The following is a 20,557-nucleotide window of genomic DNA, read 5'->3' as shown; positions in this document are numbered from 1 at the left end:
TTTCATAAGGAGGTCCTTAAGACGTACATATTTGTCTCTGTGATATTAGGTGACTTTTGACCACTGCTTAGATCTTTTATTTCAGTGAGAACATGCAAGATGTTGATATCCTAATTATATCAAGGGTTTTAAGTGTCATTGAGCTCGTGGATTTAAATATTTTATATGTTTATTGCATTGCAGTTTTTATCCTTATTATGATGCTCAAATGGTCTTGGCCAAGGAGCCTTTTTAAGTTGGCTTTTACATAAACTTTTTTCTTTTATATTTTATAATATTACATATTATTAGATATAAATGTAATAGAAAATAGCATAAATGTATTATTAAAATATAAAATATAGAATATATAAGTGAAGCATATAAGATAAATTTATAAAATCATATAGAACTATTATATATAATATTGATTTTTATCTTAATATATATTTCTCTATTTAAACCAGTACCACTAACATGATTCCTAAAAATTGCTTTTTTGGCCTATGTCCCACTGAGGCTTACAGTCAAAGTATTGTTTTTACAGTACTCAAAGTAAATCCACTTGTGTGATTTTTCTGCCATCTTGTTATCTAGTCACGTCTGTTTATTTCATTTTATTTTTAGTATTTAGAATTTAAATATTTTGATTTAGTTTTGTTCTGTAATTATATATAAAATGTTTATGTTACTTCAAAATAAGATACATTTTTATTTTCTACTCCCCTTCTAGATAACTGGTTTTTATCTATAGTGCTAGTTTAAAAAAATATAAGCAAACCCATGTACATACTTATATTGGAGATCATCTTATAATGCTGTATAGTCAGTCCTCATTCCTTTTCATGGCTATGTGATAGTCCATTATATGGATGTACCATTCTGTTTCAAGAATGGGAGTTTTAGGTGTGATCATAAATATCCGTTATTTTTTTAGGCAATTTGCCAAATTCCCTTAAACATTATGGCATTTTATATTCCTTCCAGCAATGTATGCGGTTGCCTGCTTACTCACTTGCAAACAGTGTATAGTCAGAACTTTTAGGGTGGGGGGGTGTGTGTGTATTTTTAATCTGATAGATGAGAAATGGTATCTGACTATAGTTCTAATTTGCATCATTTTGTATGTTTAGAACTGTTTATGTATCTTTTTCTTTGAACTGTTCAAAAGATATTTATTTTCAAGAAAATCTGTCAACTCTTTTGACAAATCCTTCATACCTCCTATTTTCTCTTCTGATTCTGTAGTCATCCCACAACTTCTTAAAATTAATTTAGCTTTTTTTTTTTTTTTAAAGATTTATTTATTTATTTGAGAGAGTGAGAATGAGAGAGAGAGAGAGAGTACATGACGGGGGGAGGGTTAGAGGGAGAAGCAGGCTCCTCGCTGAGCAGGGAGCCTGATGCGGGACTCAATCCAGGGACTCCAGGATCATGACCCGAGCCGAAGGCAGTCGCTTAACCAACTGAGCCACTCAGGCACCCCTAATTTAGCTTAACAGTGAGGTTTTCCTACTAAGAAAAGAACCATGCTGACCAGTTGTCTTAGATTTGATTTCAATGGAATCAGACCCTTGATAGAACTATTTTACTTGAAAAGTGAACCCAGAAAGTTGCTGTGGGCGTGGGGAGTGGTGGGGAAGTAAGAAGAGATAAAGAGGCCAGGACAGATGCCTTAAAGAGTAGGTAATGTTGTGGGCATTTGGGGCTCACACCCTGTGGGTACCTCTGGGAGACAGAATAGAACATGCCTCTGAGTTGTTGCACTCCAGGGGCAATGAAGCTGGAGTAGTTTGTCTACCAACTCCCATTCCATATTGTGGAGTTATGCTCTGGGGTGGGGAGGACATGAACCCCGCAGGAACTCTTCCCTGACCTAACCTGTGGCCAGAGATGACCCTCAGGTGTTTGTGGAAAGAAGCTGCTTACTTCCTCAGCAAAGTTGAGTGGTGAGTTGTGGACTGGGTGCCACTAGCATCTGTTGCATCAGTGAATATTCCAGGCTGCAGTTAGATTTCTCAGTGTAAATCAGGAAATCATTCTTCTCATTCTTATATTGTTCTAGTGTATTTTGTTAACATCTATTCTCCTAGAACTTGATTATCCTAAGAGAACTGCTGATAAAAGTTATGGCTTGCTAGATTGAAGATAAGGCCCCAAAGAGTTGTGACCATCCCAAGAAGCAGTGATCTGTTCCCTTTTACTATCTACTTTTTTTTACTTAAAAGATTTTATTTATTTACTTCTGTGTGAGAAAGAGAGAGCACACAGTCGAGGGGAACGGCAGACAGAGGGAGAAGCAGACTCCCCGCTGAGCAAGGAGCCTGATGTGAGACTCGATTCCAGGACCCCAGGATCATGACCTGAGCCAAAGGCAGATGCTTAACCGACTGAGCCACCCAGGCGCCCCCTCCCTTTACTATCTACTTTTTAGTCATATCATCTGTAAATTAATTTGTTCTTTTCATTGTAGAAAAGTTCATTGTCCTTATTTATCATCTTTCACTGTCCTGTGATTTTGAAGTGGCATTATTAAATGTGAAAAAAGAATAGCATTACCATATATATGGCATTGTGTGAAGTATTTTCTCTTGGTTGAGAATTTATGCCTCTGGGGAACTAATTTTCAAGTCAGTAGTAAAATGGTTGCATTGAAAAACTCTTAGTCTTTAGGGTTCCCCCCCCTCCCCTTAATGGATGAAGCTGAAAACACGTACAGGCTCAGTTTCTTTCAAAAGGGCTTATACCTTTGTATATGTCTGAGCAATTGTCTCTTTGAAAATGTATGGTTTATCAATAAAACAAAAAAAGATAATTCAGAAAAGCAGAGCACATACATGTTGGAGTTGATCCCCTGTATCTTTACCATTGGATGATTGTTATGTGAGGCTTCTATAACTAAAATGGGACCTGAAAGATGGTGATTATCTATCATCTGAAAGTCAAAGAAAGCTTGGATTCTTACATGGATTTAAGCCTTATATTAAATGTTGTAGAACTTGTTATAGTGAGTTGCTCTTGTTACTTAAAATTTTATCTTCATGCTTCATGTAATTTTGGTGTTGCTTCCATAAGCTCTTAATATAGGCACCATGCAACCAGAAACAAAACCTGGCTCTAGCTCTCTTCTTATCTCATGGAACCCAGAATAGAGAGAGAGCAAGAATTTAAAACCCACATAAAGGTAGAAGGATGGGTGGTTGATGGAATAATGTTAAAACAAAAAGTATCCTATCCCTGATTTTTTATGGCCTTATTTTTAAGTATTTCCAACTTTTCAGACTGCCCAGACTTGTTAAATTCAGTCTTACTAGATTCTAACACATTCAGGGTTGGGCCACATGCTTTCATATTAGCAATATAGCCATAAAATTTGAAACTACAGGCTATTGCAAGTTTCTTGGGTGTAATGAAACCATTAGGAGTCTCTATTTTTTTCCATGCCTCCTTCCTTTCATTAATCCATGCATCTTTCTAATGCATAGTAATGCATTTTTTTTGTTACTTTTAATTTTTTGCTCCCAAAAGAAATTAACTTAGTAAAGTTTTGTATATAAAAGACAGGAAGTTTTGGTTTTAATAGGCACTGTTTGTTCTCTTCTCCATGTTCTGCCCTTTTTAAGCCAGTTGCTTTCAGTCATACCTTTTGATTGTTTTCCCATGATTCATTGGAACAGAGATCTTCACAATGACTATTTTCTCTCCTTCCCTGTGATTACTGTTTTCCTCCTATAAGGAGGATCTTTTAAAAAAAGAAAAACGCTATAGTTCTTATTTCACTGTATTGTATAAAGGACAGTCTGATTTGATGTTTATTTCCAGTCAGACGTTTAATGGGATCATTTTGAGTTCATTATAATCTTTTTTTTTTTTTCTTAAGAGAGTGAGAGTGGGGGAGGGGCAGAGGGAGACTCCAGGAGAGACAGACATCTTAAGCAGCCTCCATGCCCAGTACGGAACCAATGCGGGGCATGAACTAATGACCCTGAGATCATGACCTGAACCAAAATCAGGAGTCGGAAGCTTACCCAACTGAGCCACCCAGGCACCCCTATAATCTGATACTTTTAAAAAATGATTTAGGAACATAAGGGTTTGTGAATTTAGAACAGATTACATAGAAATAATTTAAATGTGTAGGAGACAAAGACATTTTGATTAAAAGTTTTTTGAAAAATGATAAAGTACATAAAAATCAGACCAGAAATGGAAGGTGTAGTGAATGTTCTGTGATAGAGAGTAAATATCTTATTTAAATGTCTTTGTAATCTGTGGGGTTGTTAGTATCTCTGTTTTATAGATGAGGAATCCATTATTCCTGTTTATAATCACATAGATAATAAATTGTAGAGTCTGCTCTGAACCAGGTCTTGTTTCCACAGTTGAGAACGTCTGCACCTCTGAGAAGATTGGAACTGTGGCAAGATGAAACTGGGGTGGAACCCTAGGTTCTCAAAAAGACCACTTTTCCTTTATTTTGCATGAGAAACAATTAAGGAATAAAATTGTTACACTGTCCTTCAAAACAAAAGACATTATATCTCTTTTAAAAATACGTAGAGGTTTCAGTATTTGTAAATTTACTTAAGGTTTTTTGTTATTTTCATTCAAAGGAAGGATTTGATACTTTGGCTGAAATTTCAGAAACTAAGTCACAATAAAACATTTGATTTGAATATTGTATACTTTTGAAGTATATTTTGTGTTTCCTTCACTAATCTTTAAAAACCATTTAATTGAGAAATGTATTTTGTTTGATAATGCCTTTTTTTTTTTAAGATTTTATTTATTTATTCATGAGAGAGAGAGAGAGAGAGAAGCAGGCTCCCAAGGAGCAGGGAGCCCGATGTGGGACTCGATCCCAGGACCCTGGGATCATGACCTGAGCCGAAGGCAGACGCTCAACCATCTGAGCCACCCAGGCGCCCGATAATGCCTTTTAATATATTCCCTACAGTATTTCTTCCCCACAGCTGTGGATAGGATGAAGTAAACAGTAGCTTTCATAAAAAGAAATACTTTAAATTCAGGTATTTTGAAATGATATGTAAGTCATGATAAATGACTTTCTTTTTTTTCTTAGAGTGGGCTCTACTTATAGTAGAGCTGGAAATTTATTTCAAAATCAAACTTTCCCTGATCTACCTGCCATGTAGGGCTGACCTTTTTATCACCACCAATCTATAGTTGTGTGTGTGTGGGTGTGCGCGCGTGCGTGTGCACGCACGTGCACTCTATGACTCATCCAGACATCTTGGCCCTGTTTGCCCTTGTGTCCCCCTTCCCCTGCCCTTCCACCTCCGCATCTAGACCCGCAGTATATACTGTAGCCACTGGTGATGTGTGATACTGAGCACTTGAAATATGACTAGTCATAGCTGAGGTATGCTATAAATGTAAAATGCATACTAGATTTTGAAGACAATGTATACTTTTGATTTTAAAATATTGGTTACAAGAAATGATCACATTTGGGTTAAATGTGTACATATCATATGTATTTTATTGGGTCAAGTAAAATAATATTATTAGAATAATTGCCCCCTGTTTCTCTTTAAATTTTTCATGTGACTACTAGAAATTCAGAATTACGCAATGTTTGCATTGTGGCTTATGTTGTATATCTGTTGACAGTGTTGCCCTAGACCTTGCTAGTCATAGCTGCCTGACCTGTAGGTTCTCCTTATCTGCCAGAAACAAGTCATCAGAGCAGTGAAGAATTTGGCTAATGCTAAGACCTGGGGAAATAGGAGTGACCATCAGAGCATTCCTAAAATTAGATCATGGTGTTGCCAGGTGAACTGGGGGGTGAACTGGGGGAGAGACCCAGCCTGTGTTGCTAAGGTGTCACCAAACGTTCTTGTCACAAGAAAGAATTCAGGGACAGACAACACAGGGGACGAATGACACAAACAAGAAAAGTTGATGAAAGTGAAAGTACACACTTTGGAGGTGTGAAAGTTGGGATGGGAGGAAACTGGAGCAAATGGGCTGCACGCCCCGGGGAGGGGTGGGGATTGGGGTGGGGTTGGGTTTCTATCTTTTATTGAGGATTGTTAACTAGGGGGTGAACTGTTCATTACGTGGGGCAGGGATGCAGGGTTTCCTGAATTTTCTTCCTGATTGGGTCAGTGGTTTCCCCGTGGTGGCATCCGCCATCTTGGGCCGGTCTGGTTTGATCAGGCTTCGTGTGGAGTGCGGCCAGGGCAGGCCTCTAACGTTCCCCACAGCTGGCTGGACTTCCTCACTGCTGGCCTCCATGTGTCCTGTTAGAACATAATTACCTGCCTTCTCTAACAACAGGACTTATCATAAAGCTAAGTAAGTTGTCCTCACTCAGTAGGTCCTAATTTTACAAATAAGGAATTACAGCTGAGAGAAGTGATGCCATCTCACATACTTTGTCATAGTTATAGAACCAAGACTTGAACCAGATGGCCTCATGTAGTCCAGCATTCTTTAAAATTCTGTATCATACAAATTATAGAGAATCAGAATATTTTTCAGAGATGAATCATGTGAGCTTGCACAGGAGCTCAGGAGGAGATAGAATAATAAGGCTTAAAGCATTTTAGTCTAGGTTTTGTGTTTTGTTTACTGTTCAGTGCTAAAGATGAAAAATGTCAGGAAATTTTTCTTTTATTATAATTAGGTATTTTTCTTATCTGTGTTATTTTCTTTCTTGGGAAATCAGTTATTAGTGTTTGCTTTGTACTTGTTACCTTGTCAGATCATTTTTTTCCCTAGATTTTTCCCAGTTGTAGTTTCCATTTGGTTCTTTTTATACTTTGTACTTCTGAGAGCTTATGTCTTTCCTGTCAAGTATACACCTTTACCTTGTGGAGGATCGATTAAAATAGCTACCTTAATGTTTTTGTTTGATAATTCTCACATCTGGATAATCTTAAGATTGGTATCTCATTCTGGTCTTCGAGAATTGGTCAGATTTTCCTGATTCTTTGTATGTTTAATAATTTTGGATTGTATCTTACGAATGTTGTGGGCTTTGTTTTGTAATTCAAACAGGTGATCTTTGTGCTTAGTTCTCCTTGTCTGTCGCACGGGCAGTGTTAGCGCCCAGTGCCAGTTTGGTGTTCACAGCCTTTGCTGTGGTGCTTTGGGCCTCCTCCTTGCATGCACCCGTCAGGATTAGTGTGGGACCCGAAGACTGGCTTATGTCAAAGGGTCTCAAAACCTTGGCTTCTTTGGGTGTGTTCTGCATACATGTCTTGGGATGCCTTTGGGACTGGACAGAATTACAGTATTCCCTCCTTCAGCTGTCATCATCTCCCACTCCCAAAGGCCTTTTCTTGGTTTAGCTTGACTCTTTGGATCGAAAGGGACTACATCAGTCAAGCTCTTGAGGAGGGGGGGGAAAAAACCCCACAAAGAGATTTGTCGATTATAGTTTTTTTTGAAGTGGAAAAATAGGGAGTTATAATTTTAAAAATGAAACAGTGGCTCCTCCTAGTCAAATCATCCCACAGATTGTGAGCACAGCCACTGGACAATATGTGGAAAAACATGGGGGACACTGTAGAGCAAACAGAAACAGTAGGAACTGGACTTGAAGTGGTTTCTTAAAAGGGAATGGCCCTTGGGTGAGTTTCTCCTCTTGCTGGTGTTTGCTTCAGGCAGGCTCCTCTTGGCTTGTTTGCAGTCTTACTGGCTTGAGGAATCAGCTCAAATTGAGAAATACCACAGCCGCTGTAGAGTGATGAGAGTCAAGCAGGAGGAAGAGGGAAGAAATCCCGGAAAAGAAAGAACCACAGTGGTGGAATACCAGATTCTGTGTAGAAACTCTGCCAAATATGTGGCTGACCCCTACACTGGAAACAGTTCAGATGTCTGTCAACAAGAAAATAGATAAACTGCTATGTACATACAACACAGTACTGCTGAGCAGTGGAGAGGAACAAAGTCTTGATACCTGCAGCAACTTGGAGTAAGTTCTGAAACAGAATGCTGAGTGAACATGGCCTTACATAAAACTGGGGCAGAATGGGGCACCTGGGTGGCTCAGTTGGTTAAGCGACTGCCTTTGGCTCAGGTCATGACCCTGGAGTCCTGGGCTCGAGTCCTGCGTCGGGCTCCCTGCTCAGTGGGGAGTCTGCTTCTCCCTCTGCCCCTCCTCCCTCTCATTCTCGCTCTCTCAAATAAATAAATAAATAAAATCTTTAAAAAAAAAATGGGGCAGAATGATGATTCCGTTTCTGTGATGTACTAAAAACAGGCAAACTTAGGGCGCCTGGATGACTCAGTCAAGCGTCTGCCTTCGGCTCAGGTCATGGTCCCAGGGTCCTGGGATTGAGCCCTGCATCGGGCTCCTTGCTCGGCGGGAAGCCTGCTTCTCTCTCTCCCACCCCTGCTGCTTGTGTTCCTTCTCTTGCTGTGTCTCTCTCTGTCAAATAAATAAAATCTTTAAAAAAAAAAAAAAAAAAGGCAAATTTACCTGTTGTGTGTCAGGGTGGGGCAGGCAAAACTAATGGTTAAAAAACAAGTGGTTGGCAGGGCTTAGAAAAATGGGTGCATGGGTGTTGGGGACAGGGATTAAGTGGGAATGGGCATATGAGAACTTTTAGGGTGATGGTAATACCCTGTGTCCTGTTAGGTATTTGGGTTACTTGAGTATATCATTGAGTGGTAAGCCTAATATCTATCCATTGTATTTTATGTAAATTTTTTCTTTGAAACACTGTATTAAGTACATCAGTGTAATTAGTAACAGAAGCTGAAGTGTATATGGGGAAAGTATATGGATCTGCAGCTCATTTTGAAATACTTCAAAAGTTAAGATCAGTTGGGAGAATGGTAAGACAAATAGAAGGAAATGTTAATTCTAAATCCTAGTGGTGGCCATGGGAATACTTTCTGTACAGTTTTTAAAATGTTCTCTGTATGTATGAAAATTTTCACAATAAAATGTTACAAAAATACTAGTAGGTAGTATTTTTCTAAATCAGTTTCCTGTTTGTTAATAGGTTGTTACTAGTAGATATAATCAAAATTGATACTTTTTTAAATTTGAAAATAAAAGATTTATGAGTGGCATTTTTTGTGCCTGTACACTGAGCTCTGAACTTTATAGGATGCAGAACGATACAGAAATAAAAATGAACAATAAAAGTGAGAAGACAAAACATACCCACACAAATAACTTGATTACGTCACAGTGATATAGCAAAGGCTCATTATGATCATTTATAATACATAAATTCTGAGGGGATGCAAACGTAATTAGAGTATGCTTGGAGTCAAGTATGATTAATGTGAGATGGAATCCCTTGGGTTGCTTATTTTGAACAAGTTTTTGAAAATACTATTAGAGGCAATTATTAGATTCTCTTTCCATTTTTTAATATGGCCAGTTGTCATTTATGAATTTTGGCTTAGGACACATTTTTTTTAAGTATGTTGTATTCATTTATCGAAAGAGGAAAGTGAATAATTTTTATACTAGAATTGTTAGCCAGATTAAATTAGAATTTGTTTCTAAAAATCTGTATTTTATGGTAATAGTATGTTAATGACTTGTTGGGTTAAAAGGCAAATGATCATTGTTCCAGAATTTTGTGGTTCTTTTATAACATTTTTGAGAGGCAAGTGTAATGCCGTTAAAATATAATACCCCATATTAAGTATAACATTTACAAAATACTAATTCATTTCCTATCCTTATTTACCCTTAGGAAATCTGTTCTGATAGGCTAGAGTTTTAAAATGTATATATCAGAATAAACTGTAAGTAGGTGAGGATGAGAGAAAAGTAAAACATTAATATTAAAATAATTACAAATTATTAATTAAAAATTGTAATAATGAGATGTGAGATTTTTAGCCATTAATTTGATCAACTCAGTTTCTTTTTTATTGGCAGTTATTTTTTCCCCAGTCCTGAAACAGGAATTTCCAACAAAACTAAGCAGTTATTAAATATATTTTAGAAAATAAAAAGTTATATGAAATTGTATGATGTTATAAGGGCTTCCTATTTTCTTAGTAACCAAAATAGTCTGAGTTGTACTTATTTTTGGTCTTTTGTCTTTTTTATCTCCAGTTGTATTGCAGTAATAAAAAGAATTGCCATTTCTAGGTACTATAACTTTTTCAAAGCACTTGTGCCTGCTACGTTGTGCCCAGGTATAGCCATTTACATTGTTCCAAGGATTCTGTATTATTGATAACTAAATGAAATATTTTGGTCTTTGAGCAAATTATACCATGTGATGACTTCTATAAGTGGTGGAAAGAATTACAGATGTGTTTATGTTCTACAAATTGAAATTTAGTTAGGAACAATCAGTGGGCTTCATGCAACATACCAACTAGTTATTTAAATTTCAAATTCTCCTTTAGCTGCTGCTGATCTTGGTGCCAACCCTTCCTAGAGGAGAATATTTACCCAAGACAGTAGTTCAGTCCTGAATTTTTGCAGGAGCTAGTTTATATCTGTATAATACTGGCTAAAATATAGTATTTTATCATTAATAGTATTCTTGTCAGTAAATAAGCTAAGTGTTTAAGTCTCTCTGAAAAAATCATGGAGGGGGTGGTAAGGTAGATGGAGAAAATTGCTGAAAACAGCTCATGCTCAAAATAGAGCCCTAAAGTATGCTTTGCGTATCCATCCTGATTTCTGTTGTTTACCATTAAGTGTAAGGTATTTTAATCAGCTCATTAGGATTGTAAATCAAAATACCTAAATTAAAATGGAAAATAAATTCATTGTAAAGGAAAATTTTGTTTCACAGATTTTTTTTATCTCAAAGATACATGGATATCACAACCATTTTAAGACTAGCCAAGAACAAATTTCATTACCATCAAGACTGCTTTATTTTTGCCTTTGTTTCTACCAACCAGAGAGAATTTTATTAGTGATTCTGAATAACTTATTAGGCAATATATTGCCAAGGTGAAATGCTCAAATGAATCATTAATGGAATTGCTTGTATGCCAAGTTATTTTATAATCACTTTAGGTAATTTGCATAAAACAAGCTTTAAAAAACAAGGTTTTTTTTTTAAGTTTTTTTTTTTCACCGAATGTTTCATTGTATCTTTACATCCTTTAAAAGGTACAGATTACATTCTTTAAAAGAGTAGATTTTTGACAGATTCTTGATTGTAGAGATAGGTTTATTGGTTCTTACATCCCTGGAGTTTTAAGTCTGCCAGGTAAGAACTGTGGCGTCAGCATAAGGGATAAATAAATAGTGGAATGTCAGCTGATGTAGGAACTTAAAACGTAGTATTCAGCTTATTAGACCCTGAAGGATTTACTCGGACCAGCAATTAATGTTATTTAGGTAATTGCAGTTAGGCAACCACCAATTTTTTGAGGCACCAGAGCCTTTCTGTTGTTACTAGTAGAAGCTTGATTTCTTTCAGTGTAGAGAACTTAACACTTTTTAAATGTTTCTGAGTGTCATTGGGAAAAGAATTATTTCAATTAGCTCTGTCAGGAGGAGAAGCCAGGTTCTGTTTTGAGAGCTAAGCAGAAAAAAAAAAAATTACGCATAGGGAAAATATTAACAAAAAAAGGATATCACAGGCATAATTATTTTATTGCATGTTAAAATTAAATGTTTAATTTACTCTAATCATTTTTCTTGTCATTTTACTTTTTATTCAGTTACTTAATTGGGGACACTTGTGAGGCACTTTATCACTTAATGTAATTGTTAGCCCAAAGGTGTTTCTGCAGTATTTTTCTAGATTTACTTGGGCAGTCTGGCTGGCCAAAGGTGAATAGGGTTTTTCAGGTCATAATCTGGTCCCTCATTACTAATTTCATAATGCTACTAAGGCTGGTATATTGTAAAAACCTTTTTAGCAGTTAAAAATTATAAAGTAATTGCTCTTTGAAGTTCAAAATTTTATGAACATTGTTTTCATCTCTGTTCCCACCCACTGTTTCCAATGTTAACAGTTAAACTTCACTGTTAACAAAAGTCCTACATTTTATTGCTTCTTCTTGAATTTGTCCATAGACTCCCTCAATGTTAAAACTAGAGGAGCCCTCTCAGATATCTAATTCAGCACCCTCATTTTACAGATGAGGAACTGAGGCCTTGGACTAGAACAGAGGTCCCCTCACTCAGTCCAGGACTCTTTCTATTACATCATGCTGCCTGATGTTTGTTTATGGAACTCAGCAACATCACATACAGGGTGAGCTTTTTTTTTTTTTTTTTAAATGAACACACAGTGATTTGATACTCATCAACTGCTGTTCATCATTCCTGTCTAACTCATTCTCTCCTTTTTTTTTTTTACCCATACTTATCTTAAGCCATAATATAGCCCAGTTGCTTGTGACTTCATTTTGGTGCTGCTTGTTCTTGGCATTCAGCCATTAATTTTTAAAAGAGTTAGACTCTTAGGAAGGCTGAAGCCTTACTGTAGCAGCAGTAGGGTAAAGTATAGGACCGGATGGTTTTGTAGAGTTTTAAATTTAGATTTAAAAAATGAATTGCAGGTATGTACAAGAGTGTGGATATGATGTCTAAGAGCAGATGTGATACTAGATAGGAGAGCAGTTTTTTTGTGAAGTAATAACATGCCAAGAAATATTAGCCAGTGGTGTGACATAATTGTGATAACAGTGGCTTATCCTGTGAACTCATGGATTTAAATAAGCATATTTGCGTTTTAGACTTTTGAGTTATTTTTGTATTGATGTTCAGATTCTCCCATTTTTGGCTAGTGAGTGCTTGTTCACATTGGTTCTTGTGTCCTTCAGACAAGACCCTACTAATTTTAGGTAGTTTTCTTGTTTTCTGGTGTAAGATATTACGTGCTCTAAGATATAACATGGTTTCCAGGGGTAACTCAAGGACTTTCAGGTTCTCATAGTATATGATTTATAGGTTTCTATAAGACTAACGTGTCATTTCTACTCCCCTTTCCATTTTATTTTGAATTTTTATGAACACTGTCCATCATTAATTTTGCTTTTGTGAAAGAGTAGGAAAAAAACAAAATCTTTCAGCTTAATGAAAATTAACATGTTTTTCTTGTATAGTCATTTTTTTAAATCTGTTGTCTTATGTCACTGAAATAACCATGATGTCAACATTCACAATTTTAAGGTAAACTAAAGCACTAATGCTCTGAATGCTGGATAAATTTGTTGGATTGGACAGCATACCACCATCACAGTCCCCTCACACAGATACTTTGTATCACTTACATACTACATATTGTAAAGTTTTTGGAGTTCTTCGACTATTTAGTTATTTATCAGCCATTTTAAAGGGTCCCTACCCACCTGCCAGATAACTAATTGGGTTTCAGGTGAACTAAATCAGAGGTCCAGAAATGTCATGTGACAACAGTTTTATTGAAAACCTACGTGTGGGAAGAAGGGTTGTGGATTTTTTTTTTTAATCTGTAAGTATACATAAATTGTGCATGGATTATATTTCTCATGCTGGAATGGGAGTGCTATATTTTATAACATGAAGTTTTTTTTTTAAAATACATTTGAATAGCTACTCTGTGTTGGGTGCTAGATGTAAAGTGTAGACTGTCTTTTAAATATTAAAAACAAATATAATAAGAGGTGATATGACGACAGCATTAGCATTAAATTATAATGGTCTTACATACATTCCTACCTACCTGTGAGGTGTGTAGGTTAATTTTATTTCTGTATTACAGAACAAGAAACTGGGGCTCCGGAGCTTGATTTAATATCCAGATGTCAAAAGCAGTAGCATTTGAAAGAAACCATCAGCATTCTGATTTCTAGTCTGATAATCTTTTGCTACTGCCCAGTTTTCAGAAGAGGAAAAAAAACCCCCAAAACCCAACTGTGATGTTGGTATTTGAATAGGCTTCATAAGGAGATGACATTTGAAGAATAGAAGAATTTCAGCACTTATAGTTGGAACAAAGAGCTAAATAAAAAGCAGGGGTTTTAGAATGATAGACCTGAATATATGTACCTGATGGGTAGAGTAGATTCAAAAGATATTGTATGGCTAGATACTTTGAGATCATAGAATGGGGAATTTAAGTGCCTGGCTAATCCCTTTGGAGTGAAATGTGGAAGTTATTAAGTAGCAGTAAATATATACGATATAATCAGTTATGTTTTATGCCTTGGTGTCAGAAGATAATAGGAAGAGACCTAGGAGACTGAGGCTAATGTAGTAATACAGGTGGCAGGTACTGTGGAAAGAAAGGCATTGCTGAAAGTGGTGCTGTACAGGTAATAGGAGACATACTCTCTAAAGTTGCAGGTAAGAGCTGAGGTAGGAAGTTAATCCAACATGATACTGAAGTTTCAGGTGTGGCGAATGGTAGAATCAAGTTTCATGTGTGGTGAATGGTAGAATCAGTGATAGTTATGGGCAAGAGGAGAAACAAATTTGGGAGTATAGGACATAAGTTGCCTCAGGTAATACTGAATTCTGAGATTCCAAAAAGTTATAGAAATAGATGTGTGCGTCAGTCAACTGGAATTGGATTCCTTGAGTGGGAAAGATTGCGATGTGTGGAGTGGCACATAATAGGAAGGATGGTGGTTTTCTCATTCTTTAGAGTGTTTGAGATCATTAGTTGGGACAGAAGACAATATCAGAAGGCTAAAAAGAAGTCAGCTGTACATATGTTAGGGCAGGAAGAAAAATCAGTTCAAGAGAGGAGAGAGGGCAGAGTCAGGAAGCCAACTGTTAGAAGTTCAAAGACTGTTCTGATTTTCTTCTTAAATGCCGAAAATGGTCAGGAGGGGAGATTAAAGAGTATGAAAACCCATTGAATTTGACGGTGATTAATAAAGTGTTTTAAGTTCAAAAGGTCAAAAGTAGAACTTTAACAATAACAAAAATAATTTTACAAACATTTTTCTTTTATACATTATACTTAAATGTGTAAATGTGATTATTTACATTTTGTACATAAGATGAAACTCTTTCCTTTTGTCCCTCCCAACAGTTTATTATTTTTAATGATTGTGTAATATATGAATATTATGAATATATATTCTACAGTCTTGGTACTCCTCTTTTAATGAACATTTACTTTATTTCTTTGTTTTTCCTTTTTTCCCACTAAACAGTGTTCCTAAAATAAATATCCTTAGGAACTTATGTTTTATTTCTCTAGGTTGTAGGGTGTGTGTATTTGTTGACTGACCATTTTAACAAAAACAAAAAAATACCAAATTCTTACGATTCAGTCTAATCTTACTTGTAAGAGAGGTTGACAAATTGTTTTTCAAAAGGTTTTTTCACATCTTCACTTGAAATACAGGGGAATAACCTTTCTCCACATTTCTGTCTGAAATAGGCATTCTAGATCTTTTAAATATTTACCAATTTTAGTGAGTGTAATTTTACTCCTTACCACTTTGATATGTATTTCCTTGATAAACTAGCAAGTCTTTATGTACTCAGATACAACTATCTTTTCTTGTATAGTTTTTGAGTTTCTAGTTCGGTTAAAAGGATTTTTTCTGCTCTCTATATTAGACGTGTAGTGTCAGTGTTAAGATGTGTACGTGAAGTGTGTGTGTATAGATACATGCACACATGCATTTATTTAAAATATCCAAGTATTAAATCTGTCTGGAATTTATTTTGTCTGTTGTAAAACACGTGTGCCCACTTTTGTTTCCTTTCAGGTGGATGGTCACATGTTGCAACACAAATACAAGACCAATCCATTCTTTTCCTTTGCTCAGATCTTTGTGTCTTTCAATAGAGTACTACGTTTAGTCATACAAATTTAGTAAATATTTGATAGTTTTTTTTTGCTCTTGTAAATGGAATATTTACTTTCTTGTCTGTATTTAAAGGTGCTTATTATTGGACCAGAGAAAAGCTATTGTTTTTGTTAGCCTCTGTATTAAATTCCCTAAAGAAAGACTAGTAATTTTTCTCATTATATGGTAGTATATCATAGAAGACCCAACAGATTCTATGGTACAGTTTTTTTCTCTTTTGTATCTTTTTTTTACTTCCTCAGAAAGTAAATAAGGATTTTGAAGTAAACAAAAAGTCAAGGAAGCGCTAAACTTTTACCAAAGAAGTGAAGTCACCTGAGATTGAGGGGCTTTTGGTGAGATGGGTTCTTTGAGGGAAGTTAAATTTTTTTTTAAATCCATGATGGAAAATTTGATAAGGAAGTTAAAGACATAATAAAATGATTTCCAAATGGCTCAGAGGGGCAAAATGATGTTAGATACCATTATGGTTTGGGGTTTACATAAGTGACAGGGCTTGAGTGGGAATTAGCAAGACTATTTGAGCTGAGTGTCACGATTAGAGCATTTGTTGTTGAAATGTCAGATCAGTAGATTTGCATCAAAATGGAGGGAAAATAGATACGGTCAGGAGGTATGATGACAGATTGAAGGATACTGAGAAGTATGAGTAATTTGAGATGACCATGAAAACCTGTTTGATTAGAAACTGAGTAGATCAAAGATTTAAGGAGTTTACAGTAAAAGAGAGGTATGTGTGTATGTGTGTTCTAGTTACAAGATTCAAAGCGAAGTTTCTGAATTTTGTGGCATGATGCACAAGTCATGGTTTACATGACCTGAGAAAGTTGTTAAAATATACATGCGTGGGCTGTACCTCTGACTTACTGAAACTTAAGAGTCTTCAGGGTTGTCATGAAGTTTATGACATTACTTTGAAAAAGCTGCCAAAGGTGAATTTGATATACCATACTAAGCAAGGACCACTGGTTGGCTAGAAATGAGTGTGGTGGGCCTTTTTCTTTTTTCATATTCAGGGTTTGGCCAAAATGAAATGGAGATACAAGTTATCAAAATTGTGCAGCTAATGGAGATCAAATTAGGAATGGATGAGAAGGAACATTGAATGTCATTGAAGATTATCTTTCTCATCTTTTAAAACACTACTGACTAGTAGAAAGAAAGAGCTTTGGGGCGCCTGGGTGGCTCAGTTGGTTAAGCGACTGCCTTCGGCTCAGGTCATGATCCCAGGGTCCTGGGATCGAGTCCCACATCGGGCTCCCGGCTCAGCAGGAAGCCTGCTTCTCCCTCTCCCACTCCCCCTGCTTGTGTTCCTGCTCTCGCTGTCTCTGTCAAATAAATAAATAAAATCTTTTAAAAAAAAAAAAAAAGAAAGAGCTTTATTCACTGTTTGCAACAAATAATAATTGAGCGCCTTTTGTGAATCGGGCTATATTCCAGGCACAAGTATAGTAGTGAATAACAAGGATCAAGTATCTGCTGTCCTGTAGCTTGCATTTTTTTTTTTTTTTAATGAGCGTAAGTTGTCATTCACAGAGTGTTGAGTCACCAGTGTTTGAAAAATCTCGTCTATACCACACATTGTATGATCCAGTGTTTATTTTTTCTTTAGAGTAGTGATCTATATCAACAAAAAACAATTTTGAAATGAATCCTCTCATTTGTTGCTGTTATCTCTGACTACTTTTCTTTAAGTATTGCCCTCAGTTTCCTTTACCACTAATAATATAAGCAGGGACAAGAAAAAGGTGAACTCATTTCCACTACATAATGGAAAAAAGGAACATTCTTTTAGTTTCTTAGTTTCTAGCAGTCTTGAGTTTCAGCGCAGAATGCTTTTTTAAAACACAGAACCAGATGAAAGGGAAATAATTTCATACTCCTACCTGCTGGCCATGAATAGATTAAAATTTTTTATAAGATAATCCAGTGACATCTGATCAGGTAACCAGACACAGACTAGACAGGTGGAGGTCTTTGTTTCATCTTCTTGCTCTTCCTCTCCTAATCCAAATCTCTATAGAAGTTTTGGAAATAATAGCAGATGCTTTGTATTCATCTGTTGCATAGGCACTATTGCAGTGGGTTCAGTTTTCCATAATGTTCATACCTGGTGCTATAGCCATCCCTTTTAGTCTTTTAAATCAGGTTTTTGGTTTTTTTTTGTTTTTTTTTAAGAAGACAGTGATTATTTACATGTAATTGCTTTGATATTTTCATTAATCTGGGCAACCTACAACAGGAAGGGAAAAATTCTCTTGTTCCACTCAGCTCTAATGCCTGTGATTCTTTATAGGTTATATCAGTTAGCAGTTAATTTTATATCAGCAGACCCCCAAAAATACTACTTTCCTCCTGATCTGTATACTTACATTTTGAGCTTTTAGGTGAGTAGAGCACCTATAAAATGCTGAGACACCTTGTAGTAGAGTGAAAATAGATGTGACTTGTGGGAACAGTTTTAGTCTTAAAAATGTATATAACTCAATTCAAATTCTTTTTTCTTTTTTTAAATTGTATAGTTGGCACACATTGTTACATTAGTTTCACTTGTACAACATAGTGATTCAAATGCTTATTCTAATTTAATATGTATTCGTTTTCACTATAACATTTTGTATATAACATTCTTATAACAGTAACTCTTATTATAACATTAGCTATTTTAATTGAGGTCAGATGTTCTTGAGATCAGTGGCCCAAGCAGAACTTCATATATTTTTGAAAGAATATTTCTTTTTCCTTTCTTTGTTTTAGAGAACTGTGCGAGAAAATTGTGTTGGGGGGGGTTAGTTACATAATTGAGATAAAAAAACAAAGGTTAAATATCTGATTACCATGTGGAAATCAAGGGGTTTCACTGTTCTAATAAGAGAGCTTTACTACTTATTTCTTAATATTTTTGGAGTAAATCAAACTGATTCTGAAGTTGCTGTCTACGGGTGTAGATGCTTTCCTCTTTTCTCTCTAAATGCTTTCCCTTTCCAAGAAACAAGTGAGGTTGAGAGCAGAGAAGAAAAACACTCACTCTCCTTGCACGGCCTTAGAATCTTGTTTCTTTAAAACTACTTATTTGAGCACATACTATACATTTGTGTTATGAAACTAGCCCTACAAGAAATATTGAAAGGGGCCCCCTAAGCAAAGAGAGAGCCTAAAAGTAACAGACAAGAAAGGAACACAGACAATATACAGTAACAGTCCCCTTAAAGGCAATACAATGACACTAAATTCCTATCTTTCAATAGTTACCCTGAATGTGAATGGGCTAAATGCCCCAATCAAAAGACACAGGGTATCAGATTGGATAAAAAAAACAAGACCCATTGATATGCTGTCTGCAAGAGACTCATTTTAGACGCAAAAACACCTGCAAATTGAAAGTGAGGGGGTGGAAAACTATTTACCATGCTAATGGACATCAAAAGAAAGCTGGGGTGGCAATCCTTATATCAGACAAATTAGATTTTAAACCAAAAACTATAGTTAAGAGATGAGGAAGGGCACTATATCCTACTTAAAAGGTCAATCCAACAAGAAGATCTAACAATTGTAAATATCTATGCCCCTAACATGGGAGCAGCCAATTAATAACAAAAGCAAAGAAACACATCAAGAACAATATAATAATAGTAAGGGACTTTAACACCCACCTCCCTGAAATGGACAGATCATCTAAGCAAAAGATCAACAAGGAAATTAAGACTTTAAATGACACACTGGACCAAATGGACTTCACAGATATATTCAGAACATTCCATCCCAAAGCAACAGAAAACACATTCTTCTCTAGTGCCCATGGAACATTCTCCAGAATAGATCACATCCTAGGTCACAAATCAGTCTCAACCGGTACCAAAAGAGTGGGATCATTCCCTGCATATTTTCAGACCCCAATGCTTTGAAACTAGAACTCAATCACAAGAGGAAAGTCAGAAAGAACTCAAATACATGGTGGCCAAAGAGCATCCTATTAAAGAATGAATGGGTCAACCAGGAAATTTAAAGAAGAATTAAAAAAATTCATGGAAACAAATGAAAATGAAAACACAACTGTTCAAAATCTTTGGGATGCAGCAAAGGCAGTCCTAAGAGGAAACTATATAGCAATACAAGCCTTTCTCAAGAAACAAGTTCTCAAATACACAACCTAACCCTACACCTAAAGGAGCTGGAGAAAGAACAGCAAATAAAGCCTAAACCCAGCAGGAGAAGAGAAATAGTAAAGATCAGAGCAGAAATCAATGAAATAGAAACCAAAAGAACAGTAGAACAGATCAACGAAACTAGGAGCTGTTTCTTTGAAAGAATTAATAAGATTGATAAACCCCTGCCAGACCTATCAAAAAGAAAAATGACCCAAATAAATAAAATCGTGAATGATGAAAGAGGAGAGATCACAACCAACACCAAAGAAATAAAATTATAAGAACATATTATAAGCAACTCTATGCCAGCAAATTAGATAACCTGGAAGGAATGGATGCATTCCTAGAGATGTATCAACTACCAAAACTGAATCAGGAAGAAATAGAAAACCTGAACAGACCTATAACCACTAAGGAAATTGAAGCAGTCATCAAAAATCTCCCAACAAACAAAAGCCCAGGGCCAGATGGCTTCCCAGGGGAATTCTACTAAACATTTAAAGAAGAATTAATAACTGTTCTTCTGAAACTGTTCCAAAAAATAGAAATGGAAGGAAAACTTCCAAACTTGTTCTATGAGGCCACCATTACCTTGATCCCAAAACCAGACAAAGACCCCATCAAAAAGGAGAATTACAGACCAATATCCCTGATGAACATGGATGCAAAAATTCTCACCAAAATAGTAGCCAGTAGGA

The 20,557-nt window shown here is 36.0% G+C and overlaps 1 protein-coding gene across 4 annotated transcripts in view; it reads left to right on the top strand.

Moving 5' to 3' along the window:
* The window catches only part of TBL1XR1 (TBL1X/Y related 1), an 81,916-nt gene that overhangs the window by 4,745 nt on the left and 56,614 nt on the right, over nucleotides 1-20,557 (top strand). For 2 of the 4 annotated variants that reach the window (XM_081829707.1, XM_081829714.1), the window contains exon 2: nucleotides 12,037-12,152. The exons of the other annotated variants lie outside the window; for them this stretch is intronic. Coding sequence is in view for 1 of the 2 variants with exons in the window: in XM_081829714.1 (XP_081685840.1) it covers nucleotides 12,116-12,152 (37 nt within the window). In the remaining variant the exon portion in view is untranslated. The remainder of the gene's footprint in view (nucleotides 1-12,036; nucleotides 12,153-20,557) is intronic. 4 annotated transcript variants of the gene reach the window in all.

The sequence above is a fragment of the Leptonychotes weddellii genome, chromosome 1, assembly GCF_054177405.1.
Source record: "Leptonychotes weddellii isolate Sample4059 chromosome 1, ASM5417740v2, whole genome shotgun sequence".
NCBI classification, from domain to species: domain Eukaryota; kingdom Metazoa; phylum Chordata; class Mammalia; order Carnivora; family Phocidae; genus Leptonychotes; species Leptonychotes weddellii.
The sequence above is the reverse complement of the archived record's forward strand: the minus strand, read 5'-3'. Positions and strand labels throughout refer to the sequence as shown.